At 49.2% G+C, this 17,752-nt stretch overlaps 1 protein-coding gene across 1 annotated transcript in view; it reads right to left on the minus strand.

The window, feature by feature from the left end:
• BPI (bactericidal permeability increasing protein) overlaps positions 1-8,525 on the minus strand; it is a 30,105-nt gene extending 21,580 nt beyond the window's left edge. The window contains exons 1-5 of the mRNA XM_007116728.2: positions 8,396-8,525; positions 5,569-5,683; positions 4,169-4,297; positions 2,458-2,619; positions 884-947 (exon numbers count right to left, since the gene is read on the minus strand). Of these exons, the coding sequence (XP_007116790.1) occupies positions 884-947; positions 2,458-2,619; positions 4,169-4,297; positions 5,569-5,683; positions 8,396-8,525 (600 nt within the window). The remainder of the gene's footprint in view (positions 1-883; positions 948-2,457; positions 2,620-4,168; positions 4,298-5,568; positions 5,684-8,395) is intronic.
• Between the last annotated feature and the right edge of the window lie 9,227 nt (positions 8,526-17,752).

Raw genomic sequence — 17,752 nt, forward strand, 5'->3', positions numbered from 1 at the left:
AAACAACAAATGCCGGAGAGGGTGTGGAGAAAAGGAACCCTCTTGCACTGTTGGTGGGAATGTAAATTGATACAGCCACTATGGAGAACAATATGGAGGTTCCTTAAAAAACTAAAAATAGAACTACCATATGACCTAGCAATCCCACTACTGGGCATATAACCTGAGAAAACCATAATTCAAAAAGACAAATGTACCACAATGTTCATTGCAGCACTATTTACAATAGCCAGGACATAGAAGCAACCTAAATGTCCATTGATAGATGAATGGATAAAGATGTGGCATGTACATACAAGGGAACTCAGCCATAAAAAGGAACGAAATTGAGTTATTTGTAGTGAGGTGGATGGACCTAGAGTCTGTCATACAGAGTGGAGTAAGTCAGAAAGAGAAAAACAAATAACACACATATGTGGAATCTAAAAAAATGGTGCTGATGAACCTAGTTACAGGGCAGGAATAAAGACACAGAGAACGGACTTGAGGACACAGGGGGCGAAGGGGAAGCTCTGACGAAGTGCGAGAGTAGCGGTGACATATATACACTACCAAGTGTAAAATGGATGGCTAGTGGGGAGCTGCTTCATAGCACAGGGAGATCAGCTCGATGCTTTGTGACCACCTAGAGGGGTGGGATAGGGAGGCTGGAAGGGAGGCTTAAGAGGGAAGGGATATGGGGATACATGTATACATACAGCTGATTCACTTTGTTGTACAGCAGAAACTAACACAACACTGTAAAGCAATTATACACCAATAAAGATATATATAAAAAAAAGAGGTCTGGGTGAGAGCAGAAGTGTCCAGCGATGCGTGAGGTATGTGGACACAGAAGACCCCACCCGCTCTGCCAGGAGGTGAGACTCTGAGCCCCTCGTACCTTGCGGTTCATGCTGTTTCGGAGCAAAGACTCGATTTTTTTGTGGAAGAGTTGGATCAGCCACCTGGAAATTGACACGTGGGGACATGCATGAGGCTTCCCAGGTGTCCCTGGGATGCATTCCGAAGGCTGCCTCATCTAGGAAGCCTTCCTCCCTTTTCCAAATAAACCTAAACTCCCTCATCCCTGGGCTCCAACTCTGTACACCCCCATCAGACACTTCTTCCCCTGTGTGCAGTGACCTGTTTCTGAGGTTATTTCTTCAATAGGTGCACGGCTGGACCCCCATCCCATCTCAGCCTCGTTCCTCACCACTCCCTCTCTCTGTACTCCAGCCACACTGCTTTGCCGTATCCTCCTGTGTCCTGTGCTTCCTCTCACCATAGGGCCTTTGCACATGCTGTTCGCTCTGCTTAAAAGACCCACTGTCCCCAAGTTAATTAACTCCTACTTATTCTTTTCATCTCAATTGAAATGTCATTTCATCAAAGAAAATGAAATGGCCAGCCCCCAGACTAGGTCAGATCCTCCAGTTCTGTGTGTTCATTGCACTTTGTGCCTCTTTTTCTCAGTACTTATTGTGAGCCATTCATTAATGCAATGATTTGATTAAGGTTTGTCTTCCCCACAGGCTGGAAGCTTCAAAAGAGCAGGGACTGTGTAGCTAAGACTCTGGGGCCGGCAAGTCCTGGGCTGAATCCCAATCCCTTCTCAATACTCACTAGGTATGAAAACTCAGGTTATTTTCTATTCTTTCTGCACCTTGATCTTCTCTTCTGAATATGGGGTAATAATTGACTAACTGCACAGAGTCATTGTGTGGATTGAATGAGATAAGGAACATGCTTGAAACAGTGCCAGGCATGCAGTAAGCCTCCAGTCGCTGTTAGCAAGGCCAAATTTTAGTGACCACTGCTATTTCCTGAGCAAGACGCACAAGCCTGGTGCATAGCAGATTCTTAGTCGATATTCTTTGGATGGATGGAGAGATGAATGCTTGCAGGCTTGTGGTAAGCACTGTATAACTTGGTGCACTTAAAGTGTTTAGTGCACAGCCTGGAGCATAATAAGTGCTCAGTAAAGTTTGCTGAATGAATATTGAATGAGCAAGTGACTCTTCAAGGCAGGGATGTTGTGTGTTCCATCTGTAGATGCCCCTTACACCTGAGGCCTGGCATAGAAGTGGCATTTGGAATGTGTCTTCTAATACAAGAATAATTAGGACAGGGACTGCCATGGTGGCACAGTGGTTAAGAATCCACCTGCCAAGGCAGGGGACACGGGTTTGAGCCCTGGTCCGGGAAGATCTTACATGCCGCGGAGCAAGTAAGCCCGTGCGCCACAACTACTGAAGTCTGCGTGCCTAGAGCCCGTGCTCTGCAACAAGAGAAGCCACCGCAATGAGAAGCCCGCGCACCGCAGCTGAGTAGCCCCCGCTCGCTACAACTAGAGAAAGCCCATGCACAGCAACGAAGACCCAACGCAGCCAAAAATAAATAAATAAATTTATATAAAAAAAGAATAACTAAGGCAATCCTGTCCCTCCTCCCATCCACAGCCCCAGGAGATCATACCCCAGGCTGCTGCCCGAGATGCGAACGCGGACACTGTTGATGCGGCTGCTGCAGCTGGAGCAGGCGACGGTGGCGTGGCCCGAGGTGGGGTCATAACCCAGCTTGAGACCAGTCAAAATGGAGATGCCCTCCACATTCAGGTCAAATTTGCCGCTGACTTTGCTGAAGGGAAACAGAAAGAAAAGACTTGGAGCAAGCATTTTCTTCTCGCTGCCATTCAGACTTCACACCAATGCTGGAAGGCAGGTTTTGCTATTATCTCCACTCTGGGTGAGGAGATGGAGCTCAGAGAGGGAAGGCAGCTTGCCCAAGGTCACACAGCAGCTGAGTGAAAGAGCCAGGATTCCAACCCGAAGTTTGAACCCATGTCTGCCTGGCAGAACCCTGCTCTTACCCACTGCCTCAGCCTCTGGCTGTGTGCTGTGTGGCACCAAGAGTGTTTCTCAACCTCTCTGAGCTTCAGTTTCCTTACCCAGACCCTGGACCAGCAGTGCGACACCAGTTTTGCCACTAGAAAGCTGAGTTTGGGGGACCAATGACTTTAATTAATGCCCTCATTCATTAAATGGGGTTAATAACTCCTCCCTCAGGGATGAAATGAGTTTGGGAGAAGACAGTGGGTGTGAATGTAGTTTGTCAACTCTTCTATAATGTGAGGAAGTATTGTTATTATTTTGTGTGTGTTGTCAACTCTTCTATAATGTGAGGAAGTATTGTTATTATTGTGTGTGTGTGTGTGTGTGTGTGATATCAGTAAGTGAAATGATAGATGTGAAAGAGCCCAAGTGAAGAAGTAAGCAATTCTTGTTGTGGGGAATGGACAGACCCAGCAGTCCTTGTAACAGAAGGCAGACTCATGCCCCTCTCCTCACCAAAGTGTCTGTTTTCTCCCTGGATTCACCGCAAAGGGGAAGTTGATAAACTGACAGGTCAGTCTGAGCCACTGTCACTGTTGCACAGAGTCACTGCAGTGAGAGCTCAATATTTAGATTCAGAGCTGTAGTTTGGATGATCTGCCCCAATTTTCACCCCTCCCTGCATCCATACCCTCACCATTGTCTACCTTGGGGGGATATGTGTGTATTTTCATGCTCTTGACCTTGGATTTGACCACATGACTTGCTTTGGCCAATGGCATATGAATAGAAGTGACCATGGGCCAGTTCAGTCCCCCCCAGGCCTTAAGGGGACCTGCATGTTTCTGGTTTCCCTTTTTGCACCTCCACCATCACTAAGAATATGCTCTGGGTAGCCCACTGGTCCAGGGAGGAGGAGGAGATACATGTGTAGCAGGGCTACCTCAGCTGAGGTCACCCTACATCAGGGAACCCCAGCCAACACATAGATATTTAAGTGATGATATATGACTTGTTTCAGGTCACTGAGTTTCGGTCACTGATGGTTTGTTACAGAGAGATAGCTAACTGACACAGGGGTAAACTAAAGGTCCCACTTAGCCTTCCATCCTAAGCCACATGCACCAACTCAGCCTTGCCCGTGCCCTGCATTGAGATGTGGGAAAATTCTCAGCTATTAACCAAGGGTTATGTTGAAAATTCTTCTGTGAAAAGTTCCCCCAGGAACTCTGAGGGGGCAAATGGTAATGGGCCAGGCAAAAACTGGGCATTCTTGAGACCTTGGCTCTCATCTCCTCCAAATATCACCAAGAGCTCACCCACACACTCAACAAACACTGAGCCTGGAAACGCACATGAAATTCTTTCGTGCCTTCCATTTTCCACGCACCCTGACACTGGCATCTTTGATGGAGAGATCAAGGCCTTGATCAGGCAACGGTCTTATCTGGGAAGTGGGAAGCTTGAATTCATGAATAACCAAGCTGCAAAGAAGAAATGATCAGTTAGTCTCTAAGTGTCCCCACAAGGACTCAGCCAATGGTCAGTGCAGACTCATTCCCCTCCATCCTGGCCCTTTACCTCAGTTATTCCAAAAGAACCCAGAAGCTATGAGAGCAGCCTGGGGAGCTCTGTGGCTAGGCTTTGAAGTCAGACAAATCTGCATTTGAACCCTGCTCTTCAGTTTACTATTGTGTGACCCCTGGGCACATCACTTAATCATCCTGAGCCTCAGTTTCCTCGTGCTGTAAAATGAACACAGTAATCTCTATCTTGCAGGGTGTGTGATGATCGGTGAAGATAACAAATGTTATCCCAGTGACTACGAGTTCTGTAAAGGGTGGAATGTGTCTGCCTTTTTTTCACTATTGTAGCACAGCCTGATGAGTCAGACACATAGTAGGTGCTCAAAAATATTTGTTGAATGAGTGAGTGCATAAAATTCTTTAGAGGACATTTATGGATTTTTCTCCCCAGTACCCATACCCCTCTCTTGTGATAACAGAACTGCCATTTTACTTTGGAGGAACCCTTCCCCACATCTAGTCCGTGTTGCTCCAAAAAAAGTTGACTTCACCGCCATCTTCAGGGGGTGGAGCTTGAGACTTCAGCACAAGCTCCTTCGTGTCTTCTATCCCCCTGGCCACAGTGATTGGTCCAGGAGTGTGTACATAACCTAAGACGGACCAATCAGAGTGAATCCTAGGAGTTTTGCTTGAGCTGTTAGGAGAAGGTGCCCTCCTCCCACAGGGCTGGGAGTGCTGAGAAGATGCTGGTGAGTGCTTCATGGGGAGGCCCTACCCAAGAATTAGCCCTCCCGAGGGAAGCGGTGCTGGGAGGTGGCAGGAGAGAAACAGGGTCCAGTGACATTTGAGCCTTCCTCAAGGTGAACCTGAAGACAGACAATTCTAGGGACTTGTGCGCCAGTACCTTCTGGTTTAGGCCATTTTGGATTAGGTTGTATGTCCTTGAAACCTCACCCCCACCCCTAATCCTAATTAACATGTGGGCTTGGCACAGAGTCTGGGGGCTCGTGACATCCCCGCAGGCGTCATGGTGAGTGCCTGAAAGACCGTTTGTGTGGTTTCCTCCACATGCAGCTTGGGGGATTGGATCCCCTCGGGATGGTGTAAACATTAGCTTTGGGATCCTAATGTCTCTGAGTTTAGGAGTCTGTGGCTCTGTGAGTCTAGGTCTTGGTGGCCCCAACACACTACAGTCCTGCACACTGAGGACTGAGCTTGACGGACCTTACCTGTAGAAGCTATACTTCCCTTTCCCAAAGAACTTCAGCTTAAAGCTTCCTGAGAAAGTGGGAATTGTGATCTTCTCCAAATCCTTCTGCAGAGTAGCCACTCCCTGCTGGCAGGCTGAGGGGAAAGAGCGGGATCAGTGGTCAGAGGTGTGTAGCCCGTTCATGGCAGGGACGTTGGGACTGGAAAGATCTAAAGCAGGGCTCAAGCTAAGGTTTTTGTCAAGGGCCCCAGAGCAAATATTTTCTGCTTTGTGGGTCTTACTGTCTGTCACAACCACTCAGCTTTGCTTTTATTGCACAAAAGCAGCCGTAGACAATACGTCAATGAATAGGTATGGTTGTGTTCCAATAAAACTTTATTGATGGACACTGAAATTTGAATTTCATATCATTTTCACATGGTGTGAGATAGGATTCTTCTTTTGATTTTTTCCAACTGTAAAGGCCATGCTTAGTTCCTGGGCCATGCAAAAACATGTGTTGGTCCAGATTTGGCCTATAGGCTGTCATTTGCCAACCCCTAGTTTAAAATATCACCCCTTCCAAATACCCAGTCATGCATCCTGCGGGTGTTATTGAACATCTGCTCTGTGCTCTGCCCTCACAGATACTCTATCTCTCTGGCTTTCAGACTGTCTCGCCACAGGACCTTTGCGTGTACCATTCCTGTTGCCTAGGAAACCCTTTCCTCTCATCTTCACCTGGTCGTTCTGGTCATCACTTCCTCTAGGAACTTTCCCTGACTCATCAGATGAGAGCAATCCCCCTTGCTATCATTCTCATGATGCTGTGGGCATCTCTTTTGGAGCTCCCATTACCGTTTGTAATTATGCATTTATTCATGTGATTTTTTTTTTTTTTTTTTTTTTTTTTTGTGGTACGCGGGCCTCTCACTGTTGTGGCCTCTCCTGTTGCGGAGCACAGGCTCCAGACGCACAGGCTCAGTGGCCATGGCTCACAGGCCCAGCCGCTCCGCGGCATGTAGGATCTTCCCGCACCGGGGCACGAACCCGTATCCCCTGCATCGGCAGGCGGATTCTCAACCACTGCACCACCAGGGAAGCCCATGTGATTTTTTTATTACTATCTCGCTTCCCTACTAGATGTAAGCCCCCCAAGGTCAGTGGTAGATGTCACAGACGTCCCCTATCTTTACCACAGTGACTGGAACTTAATACCTGTTGGAGGAATAAATGAATGAATGTTCCAGGGTCAGGAATTCTGCCATCAGTTATTACGTGGTTAACAGCATCGAAAGACCAGTTAAAAGGCAAACACGTTAAATGAGAAGAGTAAGTAGTAGGATGAGGGATCCCAGGAGCCAGTTAGGAAGTAGTAAGAATAATAATAGTAATAATAATAATAGCAGTTATCAAGCTCTTACTCTGTTCCAGGCACAGTTCTGGGCTCTATACACATACTAAGTTACTGAATCTGAACAATCCTGGGTAGTAGGTCCTGTTACGACTCCCAGTTCACGGGTGAGGAAGCTGAGACTCAGAAAGGTGACCACACAGCTGGCAGGCGACGGAGGCAGGATTTGAATCCAGGCCTCCTGGTCTCAGAGCCTGTGCCCTGGGATAGGCCTTCTGGGGGTTCAAAAGTAAACAATGCATAGACTGTCACTGCCCGGAGGGAAAAGAAAATGTGGGATGGCCACGATCTGTGGGTCTGCAGCGGCCAGGTCTTGAAGGGTCTCTAATGCCGAGCCCAAGACATCCACTGAGGGCACTAGGGAACCACTGAACAGCGTACGTAAAGCGGGGGAATGAGCAGCTTTGCTGTATTTCCCAGCACTCGTCGGTTGCCGCACGGGGTGTGAGTAGAAGGGGGAACCGAGGCTGCTGTGACAGAACATGAAGACTTCCAGGCTTAAAGGCCCAGCCCGAGCCTCTGCTCTCTGGAAGACTTCAGGACCACCCCAGCTCTGGGTATAGAGCAGGGACGTAATCCTTTCTCCTAGCTCATGGGGAAGCTTCCGTCTGCACCCCTGGGATTCAGAGGTGTCCTGCCTGGGCTGGGGTAGGAATTCAGGGGTGGGATACCAGGTCCCTTTGGTCCTGTCCCGATTCCCCAGGGGTCCACCGTGGCTGTGGTTCTGCCTTCTGGGTCTGATTTCTCTGGCACTGGCTGTCCCCCACTGTTCTGCAGTTCATCTCTCTGCCACTGAGAGGCAGCACTGAGCAGCCCCACCCTGGTACATCTGACAAGACCAGAGCTCAGGCCGCCCACTTCCCAGTCCCTCCTCCAAGTTTGTCTGCTCATCTGTAAAGGTCGCTAGTAACAGTACGTCCTTTTAGCACAGTGCCTGGCCCCGATCTGAGCAGGTCAGGGGGCTGCTTCATGCCAGTCTCTCCTCTGTCTGGGCCTGGCGGCGTGGCCTGGGGGACCCTCTCTGGGTCACCCAGATGGCTAGTGTGCACAATATGGCTGCCAAGCCGCTGCCCTGGGGGAGGACCTCCCCACACTGAAGACTGAGCCAGGGACCTTGAGACAAAAATCAGGGCTGAGAACCAGCTTGGAAGGAAGTGAAAGGCCTCGAAGCCCGAGCTGGGTATTGCGTAGAGGGAGGGGAGCGTGAGGGACCGAGCACCGCACTCCGAGTCCTCCAGACCAGGGCTCCGGTCCCAGTGCCGCCGCTTCCCAGCCCTGCGACCTTGGGTAGCTCACCTTACCTCAGCTTCTTCATATGTAACACAGGGGTAAGAGGGCCTCCTTGGAGGAGCTGTGAGCAGGCCATACACTGGATTTAAAGGGCTGCACACAGCAGGTGCTCAATCAGTGCTCCTCAGAGGTTGGAGGGGAGGAAAGGAAGGCATCCAGTTACCGTAGTCCAGGCCCTTCTGGGTGATCCTGGCCACGACGCCGGGGTTGGTGGTCTCTGTCACAGCTGTGCCCAGGGCGGCCAGCACCACCAGGGTGGCCCACCTCCGCGTGTCATCAGGGCCCCTGGCCATGTCTTCGTCCTGCAGAGCTGCCAAAACCTCGAGGCCTTCGGGGGGAACCAGGGACCTATAAATGAGGCAGCTGGGGAAGCGCAAGTCAGTGGAATGTAGAAAAGGGGAAGGAACAGAAGCAGGGGCGGGAGAGGGGGTGGATGGCCGCCTGCCTGCGGTCCCCCACCATGGTCGGGGCCACAGCCCCAGAGCAGCCAGCAGTGGAGCCTGGGAGCCCTGTGTCTGTGTGTGCGTGTGTGTGGTGTGTGTTTGTGTGTGTGGTATGTGGTGTGTGTAGGTTGAGACTTCTGGCTCTGGGCATCATTCTCCTCCCTAAGCACCCCTTCTCCCTCCCTGAACCCCCACCCCAATCCCTTTATCTAAGGACTTCCTGGAAGCTGGATGGTAGGTACATCAGTGTTCACTATACTTTTCTTTTGTCCCGATTCCCCAGGGGTCCACCGTGGCTGTGGTTCTGCCTTCTGGGTCTGATTTCTCTGGCACTGGCTGTCCCCCACTGTTCTGCAGTTCATCTCTCTGCCACTGAGAGGCAGCACTGAGCAGCCCCACCCTGGTACATCTGACAAGACCAGAGCTCAGGCCGCCCACTTCCCAGTCCCTCCTCCAAGTTTGTCTGCTCATCTGTAAAGGTCGCTAGTAACAGTACGTCCTTTTAGCACAGTGCCTGGCCCCGATCTGAGCAGGTCAGGGGGCTGCTTCATGCCAGTCTCTCCTCTGTCTGGGCCTGGCGGCGTGGCCTGGGGGACCCTCTCTGGGTCACCCAGATGGCTAGTGTGCACAATATGGCTGCCAAGCCGCTGCCCTGGGGGAGGACCTCCCCACACTGAAGACTGAGCCAGGGACCTTGAGACAAAAATCAGGGCTGAGAACCAGCTTGGAAGGAAGTGAAAGGCCTCGAAGCCCGAGCTGGGTATTGCGTAGAGGGAGGGGAGCGTGAGGGACCGAGCACCGCACTCCGAGTCCTCCAGACCAGGGCTCCGGTCCCAGTGCCGCCGCTTCCCAGCCCTGCGACCTTGGGTAGCTCACCTTACCTCAGCTTCTTCATATGTAACACAGGGGTAAGAGGGCCTCCTTGGAGGAGCTGTGAGCAGGCCATACACTGGATTTAAAGGGCTGCACACAGCAGGTGCTCAATCAGTGCTCCTCAGAGGTTGGAGGGGAGGAAAGGAAGGCATCCAGTTACCGTAGTCCAGGCCCTTCTGGGTGATCCTGGCCACGACGCCGGGGTTGGTGGTCTCTGTCACAGCTGTGCCCAGGGCGGCCAGCACCACCAGGGTGGCCCACCTCCGCGTGTCATCAGGGCCCCTGGCCATGTCTTCGTCCTGCAGAGCTGCCAAAACCTCGAGGCCTTCGGGGGGAACCAGGGACCTATAAATGAGGCAGCTGGGGAAGCGCAAGTCAGTGGAATGTAGAAAAGGGGAAGGAACAGAAGCAGGGGCGGGAGAGGGGGTGGACGGCCGCCTGCCTGCGGTCCCCCACCATGGTCGGGGCCACAGCCCCAGAGCAGCCAGCAGTGGAGCCTGGGAGCCCTGTGTCTGTGTGTGCGTGTGTGTGGTGTGTGTTTGTGTGTGTGGTATGTGGTGTGTGTAGGTTGAGACTTCTGGCTCTGGGCATCATTCTCCTCCCTAAGCACCCCTTCTCCCTCCCTGAACCCCCACCCCAATCCCTTTATCTAAGGACTTCCTGGAAGCTGGATGGTAGGTACATCAGTGTTCACTATACTTTTCTTTTCTTTTTTTTAATGCTTTATTGAGGTACCGTTGACAAATAAAATTGTATACAGTTGGCCCTTGAACATCACAACCTTGAACTGCGCAGGTGCACTTATACAGGGATTTTCTTCAATAAATACCATACTACAGTACTACACCATCTGTGCTTGGTTGAATCCACAGGTGTGGAACCTCGGATATGGTGGAACCGCATATACGGAGGAACGACTCTAAGTTATATGTGGATTTTCGGCTGCTGTCGGGGGGTCAGTGCCCCAACCTCTGCATTGTTCAAGGGTCTAGTGTACATTTGAAGTGTACAAGGTGATACTTCGATAAACGTGTACATTGTCAAGTGACTTTCACAACCACGCCAGTTAACTAACTCATCCATCACCTCACGTAGTTACCATTCTGTGTGTGTAGTGAGAAGGCTGAAGATTTACACTCTCGTAGCAAATCCCAAGTGTACAATCGAGTACTCTTAGCTATAGTCACCATGCTGTGTATTAGATCCCCAGAACTCATTCATTTTATAACTGCAAATTATATTTGTCTTTCTACTTTTGCTTTCCTTGATGTCTTCCATAGAAAAACATTTAAGGAAACAGAACATTTAGCATTTTCTTGTCCTGAGAGGCAAAGATGGTAATAATTAAATGCTTGAATTTTGGAGTCCGGTATCTTAACTGTGGTTTTAAATCTCAACTCTGCCACTCTGTGGTGGTTTGACCCTTGGTCAAGCCCCTTAACCTCTCTGAACCTCAATTTCTTCTCTGTAAAGTGGGGATGAACAGAATACCCTCCTCTGCCTGGGTTTCTGTGAAGACATAAAGGGCTTTAAACCACGTAAAGCACCTAGCACAACACCCCTGCATAGTAAGCCCACAAATGGTAGCTATTAATGTCACTCTGGCTTTAAAAGTAATCCATGTTCATTGACCAAAATTTGAGAAAGAACCAAAAAAATAAAAATTACCTGCAATCCCTAATTCCAGAGAGGAGAAGCAGAAGTGTATTTTAGAGTATTTCTCTCCCCCTCCCCCCTTTTGGTAAGTGTGTTTTTCAACGAAGAAATACGGGATCACGCTGAACAGTTCTGTAAAGTTCCCCTTTTTCAATGAACAGTATGTAGGGTTCTGTCTCCTTCTACCTGCACTGCACGGTATTTCATTGCTTCCTCATCCCACAGTTTTCTTCACCAAGCTTTTGTTTTTATTCCTTTTTACCGCTTCCTTTGACAGATGTGGAACCTGAGGGTTCGAGAGGGGACGTGTTCTTCCCACAGTCACGCAGCTAGCTGCTAGCAGAGCTGGGATTCAAACGCAGATGCATCCCACACCATCCCGAGTCCTTCAGTGTCTTGGGGGTTGAGGGGGGCGGTGACCAGCGCATACTCCCCATCTCCACACCAGCTTTCCAGAAGGAGCTCTGTCTGCTCTGCCCCTGCCCCTCCCTTTGCAGCAGCCTCAGGCCCAGTGTGGGCGGGAATCCCGCTGGGCAGCCGCACCATCTCCATGGTGATTAGAGGAGGGGCGGGGCTGCAGAGGGGGAGGATGTCTTCTCTTCCATTGAGTCCTCATCAGCCCCCTGGCGTCCTGTCTCCCCGACTCTGATTTGATGAAAGCCTAATGAAGCCCATTGAGCCCGGAGGACAGGAGACCTCCTGAGGTTTTTGTTTTTTTTTTCTTTCTTTTCTTCTGTATCTAAAAGGGTCTCCCTTCCTGCCCCAACCCGCCACAACAAGAATCCTTCTGGCTTGCTTAAGAATGAAAACAGTGACCATGTACAGAGCATCTACTATGTGGCAGACACTTTACATATATTGTCTCCAAGCCTAAAAACAACCTGTGAGGGTGAGATGATTATTCTCCGTTTTGGAGTTGAGGAAACTGAGTCACAGAGCAATTATGTCCCTATCAAGGTCACACTGCCTTTCATGGAGAGAAGAATTCTCCCCTCTACCTTTCCAAGAAGACTCGTCACCCTGGGTCCTCACCCTAGCTCTACCTTCCTGGGCCCCCAGACTCACATGTCTGTATCTGTACAAGGAAGATAGATGCCAAAACACATAGATCCATGACTTGTCAGAAAATTACATTTTTGAAGAGTTACCTTACACAGTTTTGAACACCTGCAGCTCTAACTGCCCCCAATTCCTGAGTCCCCTGGGTCCAGGCAGATGTTGCATCTGTGAGGGTGTCAGACAGGAAAGAAGTATGTGAGAGGAAACTCACATGACAATGACTTACACTGCCACTACATCAGAATCTTAAAACCAACCGGCAAGTTTTTGAAGCAGCCAGCCCCACCGGCTTCCCTCTGATACTCCTGTTCAGTCAAATCCAGATGAGTTCATCAGCGACCCTCTGGCCTCCTTTTCAGCTCTGCCACTGGCCATGGAGGTGTCCTACTGCTTCAGGCCTGACTCTCTACTCGGTATGAGTGACAAGGTCTTCAACCCAAGGAATGGAAATCCCCAGCTCACGTTGGCTTCAACAATAAACACATATAATATCTCAGAGACGAAGTCCAGAGAGAGGGCAGATTTGAGGTTCTGATTAATTCAACAGCTAACAGGACTTCCCAGAGGTCCAGTGGTTAAGACTCTGTGCTTCCACTGAAGGGGGTGTGGGTTTGATCCCGGGTTGGGGAACTAAGATCCCACATGCCGTGCAGCCAAGAAAAACAAAAACAAATCTGCAATAAAAATGGGAATTAAAAAAAAATTCAACAGCTAACAGACATTTACCATCTCTCCACACCTGTCTGCTCTGCCATCCTAGTGTCTCAGATTTACCCTCACACTGGCTTCTTTCATGGTTGTGTGAAATCAAATTCACATTTAATGGCAAGACAAGAAAATTTAAACGTAAAAAATTTTCTCCGCCCTTTGGCCTCCTCTCTCCCCTCTATTGTGCATTGCGTTAGGCATTGACCAAAACTTCCCCGTTGGCAGAAATACCTGCTCAACCCTAAAGAGCAACATTCTCCTAGCATCACCAAGACAACTCCTTAAAGATAACATTCCTTCTTGATCTTGTAAGGGGATCACATGGCCCATCACCTTGTACTTGCATATCTGAATTGTGTAAAATGTCAATAATATGTCATCTAACATACAGCCTTCTGTCTCAAAAAACTTATGTAACTGTGTTTTGACTTCTAATGGGTGGAACAGTTCTCAGAGCTTTCTGAGATGCTGTTCCTGGGGTTTATTTTTTTTTCAGTTTTTCGTTTCGCTTTGTTTTGTTTTAGATTGAAACAATACAAGCTTTATTCAGTGGCCAGAGAATGGAGAAGCAGGAACTAAGTTCACAGATTAACTTCTCCGGTTCCTGGGTTATAATCCTCAACTTGGCATGAATAAAATGTTTCATTTCTTTCTTAGATCTACTGATTAATTTTTCATTGACAGTTGCAATATGGTTGCAGCACCTCCAGCCATTGCATCTAAACAGGCTTCTTTCAATGTCTCCTCCTCCTTTTCCTCCTCTTCTTCTTCCTCCTCTTTTCTGGTCTTTTTTATCATTATTGTAAAATACTTCAAACATATAGATAAGAATAGACTACCCAGGTTTATAAAATCTTAACATCATGCCGTATTTACTTCTTATAGTTTCTCTTAGTTCTATGAATTGTAATGCATATATAGCTATGTGTATGTAACCAGGATCACAATAAGAATATAGAAACATTCTGTCATCCACTCAAATTCTCTCCTGCTATCCCAACTCAACATGGCTTAAATCATAGGAAAATATATTACCTCAGCAGGAGTTTAGAGGTGGGATGGGTCAAGAGTGGTTAATTCTGGGGCTGGTTCTGTCCATCTTTCTAATCCGTGCTCCTTAGGATGTCGAGTTTTTCCAGAGGAAAGTCCATTGGGCTCGGAGCCCTGGGTTCATAGTTCCAGCCAGGCTACCTGCTCTGGTCAAGCTATTTGACCCTTCTGAAATTTGTGTTCCTCATTTAAATATGGGGAAACAATGCCCATCATGGGGGTTGTTCTGAGGATTAAATGAGATAATAGGTGTGGATCAATTTGCATAGAGAAGGTGCTCAACAAATAGTCATGACTTAACCTTCATGGCTAGCTGGCTGGAGAGTCCTGGAGCCCCCAGGAAAACACACTAGGGGCACAACACACTGAGCGCTCGGTCCTCGGGTCTTTGGGTTTGGGCTGGACATGTGCAGAAGGAGAGGAATCCAGGGCTCCCACGGCCTCGGTGAGCCCCACTCCTCGGCCAGGCGCGCTGGGGAGAAACACCCACTCCCAGCACAGCAAGGCAGTTAGGAGCGGGAGCTGAAACCTCACTGATGTGGGTGCAATTTCCAGCTTGCCACTTACTCGCTCTGTGAGTTTGACCTTGTCACTTAACCTTGCTGAACCTGTTTCCTCATTTGTCCCCACACTCCATCCTCAGGGGCAGCTCTTCATCAGGCCTCGATGCTCAAGTGTTACCATGAGGTCATCCTTGCGGTCAGTGGAGGCCCATAAACTTCTCCCTCCCCCTCAGCCCCTGATCCTCCAGCTCTTTTCCTCCTGGTCCCAACTTCTCTGTGTGTCTGGCTTCTGATGTATGTTGTCAGTTATTTTCTGATCGTGGATTGGGGATGCAGGAACAGGAAGGGGCTCGTGGTGGGTCCAAGGGGTGGAGGGGAGGAGAAGAAGAGGACCTCGTGGAGATCAGGCCTCAAGGTGTGTAGTATCTAAAAGGCAATCAGACTTTTTGTACCATGGAGAAAACCTCTTGAGAGGGTGTCTCCCCTACCTTGTTATGCTAAAAAAAAATATGTCTCTTTCTGAGCCTTAAATCTCAGAAAAAGACCCCTTTGGGTACCCTGGTCTTGGACGTGAGGGCAGGTCTTTCTCATGGTGCTGTTATTATTATTATTTTTTTTATTATTACTAGTGCAGTCCTGGAGTAGATCACAATGAATACAACAAACTAGTGAATATAATATAAAAGAAGCAGACTCATGAGAACAAACTAGTGGTTACCAGTGGGGGGTGGGGAGACAATATAGGGGTGGGGGAGTGGGAGGTACAAACTATTGGGTGTAATGTAGGCTCAAGGATGTACTGTACAGCACAGGGAATATGGCCAATATTTTATAATAATTGTAAATGGAAAGTAACCTTTAAAATTTTATAAAAATTAAACATTTTTAAAAACCAATGAATAAATGAAAGAAGGGTCAGAACCCAGAGCATAAATTCCAGACAATAAATGTATGTAGACTGAGAAGGACAAGCTCAGCCTGACAATCCCCAGAGGCTTCCAGGAGGAGGTGAGAATTGACCTTGGCCCTGGGGTGGCAGCCTTGGGGTTGAGAGAAGAAGGGCCACTTCTGAGTCTGAAGGCATTAGCTTTGCAGGAAGGACAGTTTCTGGGGAGAGCTGAAGGCCGAGGGAAAGGGACACAGAAAGCAACGTTATTCTCCCAGGGAGCAGAGGGGAGAGAGAGTATCACTCTTGCTTCTCCATTCTCTCTGGAAGCTGAGAGTGTTGGCTCTAGCAGGCTGGGCCTCCTCCAGCCCCACATTGGATCACAGGAAGTAAAGCAACACACAGTTGCCAAATGTCCAAGGAGCACCCAGAACCGTTTCCCCTCAGCCACAGTAGGAAAGAGGTGTGTGCTCAGCCAGCCCCGGGGGACTGTGGCTGGGAAAGAGCAAACCGCTGCCAGCCTGGCCCTGCCCAATAGTGGTAAGCGCACGAAGATGGAGACACAGGCGGGCTGGGACCACGGAAGGCCAGTGAGGAACGGCCTGGCTTTGAGCCCTGGCTTGCCTCTACACGGCTATGTGAACTTGGACGAGTCTTTGCTCCTCTCTGGGCCCAGGGTCCTCATCCATAAGAGCAGTCCCCTCTTTGGAGGGTTTAAACCACACTGGCAACCAAGCCAAACCCTTGGCTAACATTCCCTTTTAATAATCCTCACCCATCCCTGAAAGTAGGTATCACTGGCTCCATTTCACAGGTGAGAAAATTGAGGCTCAGAGAAGTTAAGTAGCTTGCCTGAGGCCACACAACTGAGGAATGGCACGTGGGTGTTGAGGGCCTCAAAAGGAGGGGAGGGAGCACTTCCTATTGGGTCGCATGATGGAGTTGACTCTGCGATGTCAGGACTCCCTGAGAAACACACCCTCTTAGCCCCATGAGCATCTTCCATGGACCGTGTCGGGGGAGGCCAGGTGGAGGGAACAGGTAAGCAAAGGCATGTTGTGGTCTTGTTCTCAAAGCCCACTGTACTCCCAAGTTTTTCAAGTATGAAGGTCCTCCATGATAATAGTTAACATTTGCAACCAGGAGGCTGAGGAAAAGCCACTGCAAATTTAGCCACTCTTTTAAATGTATTTGCGTTTTTCGAGCTCAGGGTTTAGACATTTGAGGTGAGGAGCCAGGGGCACGTTCAGATGATAGTTGATAGTTTGGCAAAGGGACCTCTAAACGCCTAAACCTTGTACTGCCAGTTCCCCGCCGCCTGGCCCCCACTACACCTGGGGAGCTGAACTCAGAGACTGTCAAGCTCAGAAACAAAGTACTGATTCATTGTCAGCTGGACCAGTGGCCGGTGGCTTAGCCTGGCCAGGAGCACAGACGCCAGGGGGACGGGTCTCTTCCCATGGCTCATCCCGTCCCCTCCCAGCCTTTGACTGACAGCCTGGTGGAGAAATCCCAACAATGGCTGGCTTGCATGGAGAGAGAGTTGGGGGAGAAAGTCAGAGTGAGCTTGGGTTTGGCTTACTGGTCACAAGGCACAGAGCAAAAGAACAGAGAAAGGGCACTTGGGTGTGTGGCCCTTTAGCCTCAGAGACTGCTGCCCACCAGCAAACAAGAACCCATCAGCGTCCTGGAATCCAGCCAATTGGAGTAGCAATTCCAAATTCCTAGGGGAGGGGGAAAGGTGTCGAGAGCAGGGAAGCAGGTGCGGTTGAGAGCATTTCTTACCCTCCTTGGGGATGTGAGCTGGCTTCCAGACAACGCTTCCTGCCTATCTGGGTTCACAGATCCTTTGAAAGAATTCAGATCCTCCATCCCCACCTGCACCACAGCCCGAGGCCAGGACTACCTTGGTGACAGTAGGAGCCATTAAAGGATTTTGAGCAGAGGTGTAACATAAGATTACTCTTATCTTGGATAACATTTATGGAGCACTAACTCTGCGAAAGGCACAATGTTATGTGTGCCTCTCAATTCATTTTAATGAAGTTCACTCTGCCTTCAGAGTAAAGGCCTGGAGATTCCTGTGATTCTGTGAAGCAAATTTTTATCCTTTCCATACATTTCTTTTCCTGCTCATATCAGCCACAGTTGCCTTCTGTTGCTTGCAGTTAGGATCCCTGGTTAGAACAATATCCATAATTGCCTCGTGGGCAGACAAACATTAACAAAATGCTTCTGTGTACCACCTTTCATTGAATCCTCTCCACCCAGGAAGGGGTTAACATTTGTGGGGTTTTTGGGGTTTTTTTGCTTTTTTTTTTTTTTTGCGGTAAGAGGGCCTC

This window comes from Physeter macrocephalus, chromosome 14, assembly GCF_002837175.3.
Source record: "Physeter macrocephalus isolate SW-GA chromosome 14, ASM283717v5, whole genome shotgun sequence".
NCBI classification, from domain to species: domain Eukaryota; kingdom Metazoa; phylum Chordata; class Mammalia; order Artiodactyla; family Physeteridae; genus Physeter; species Physeter macrocephalus.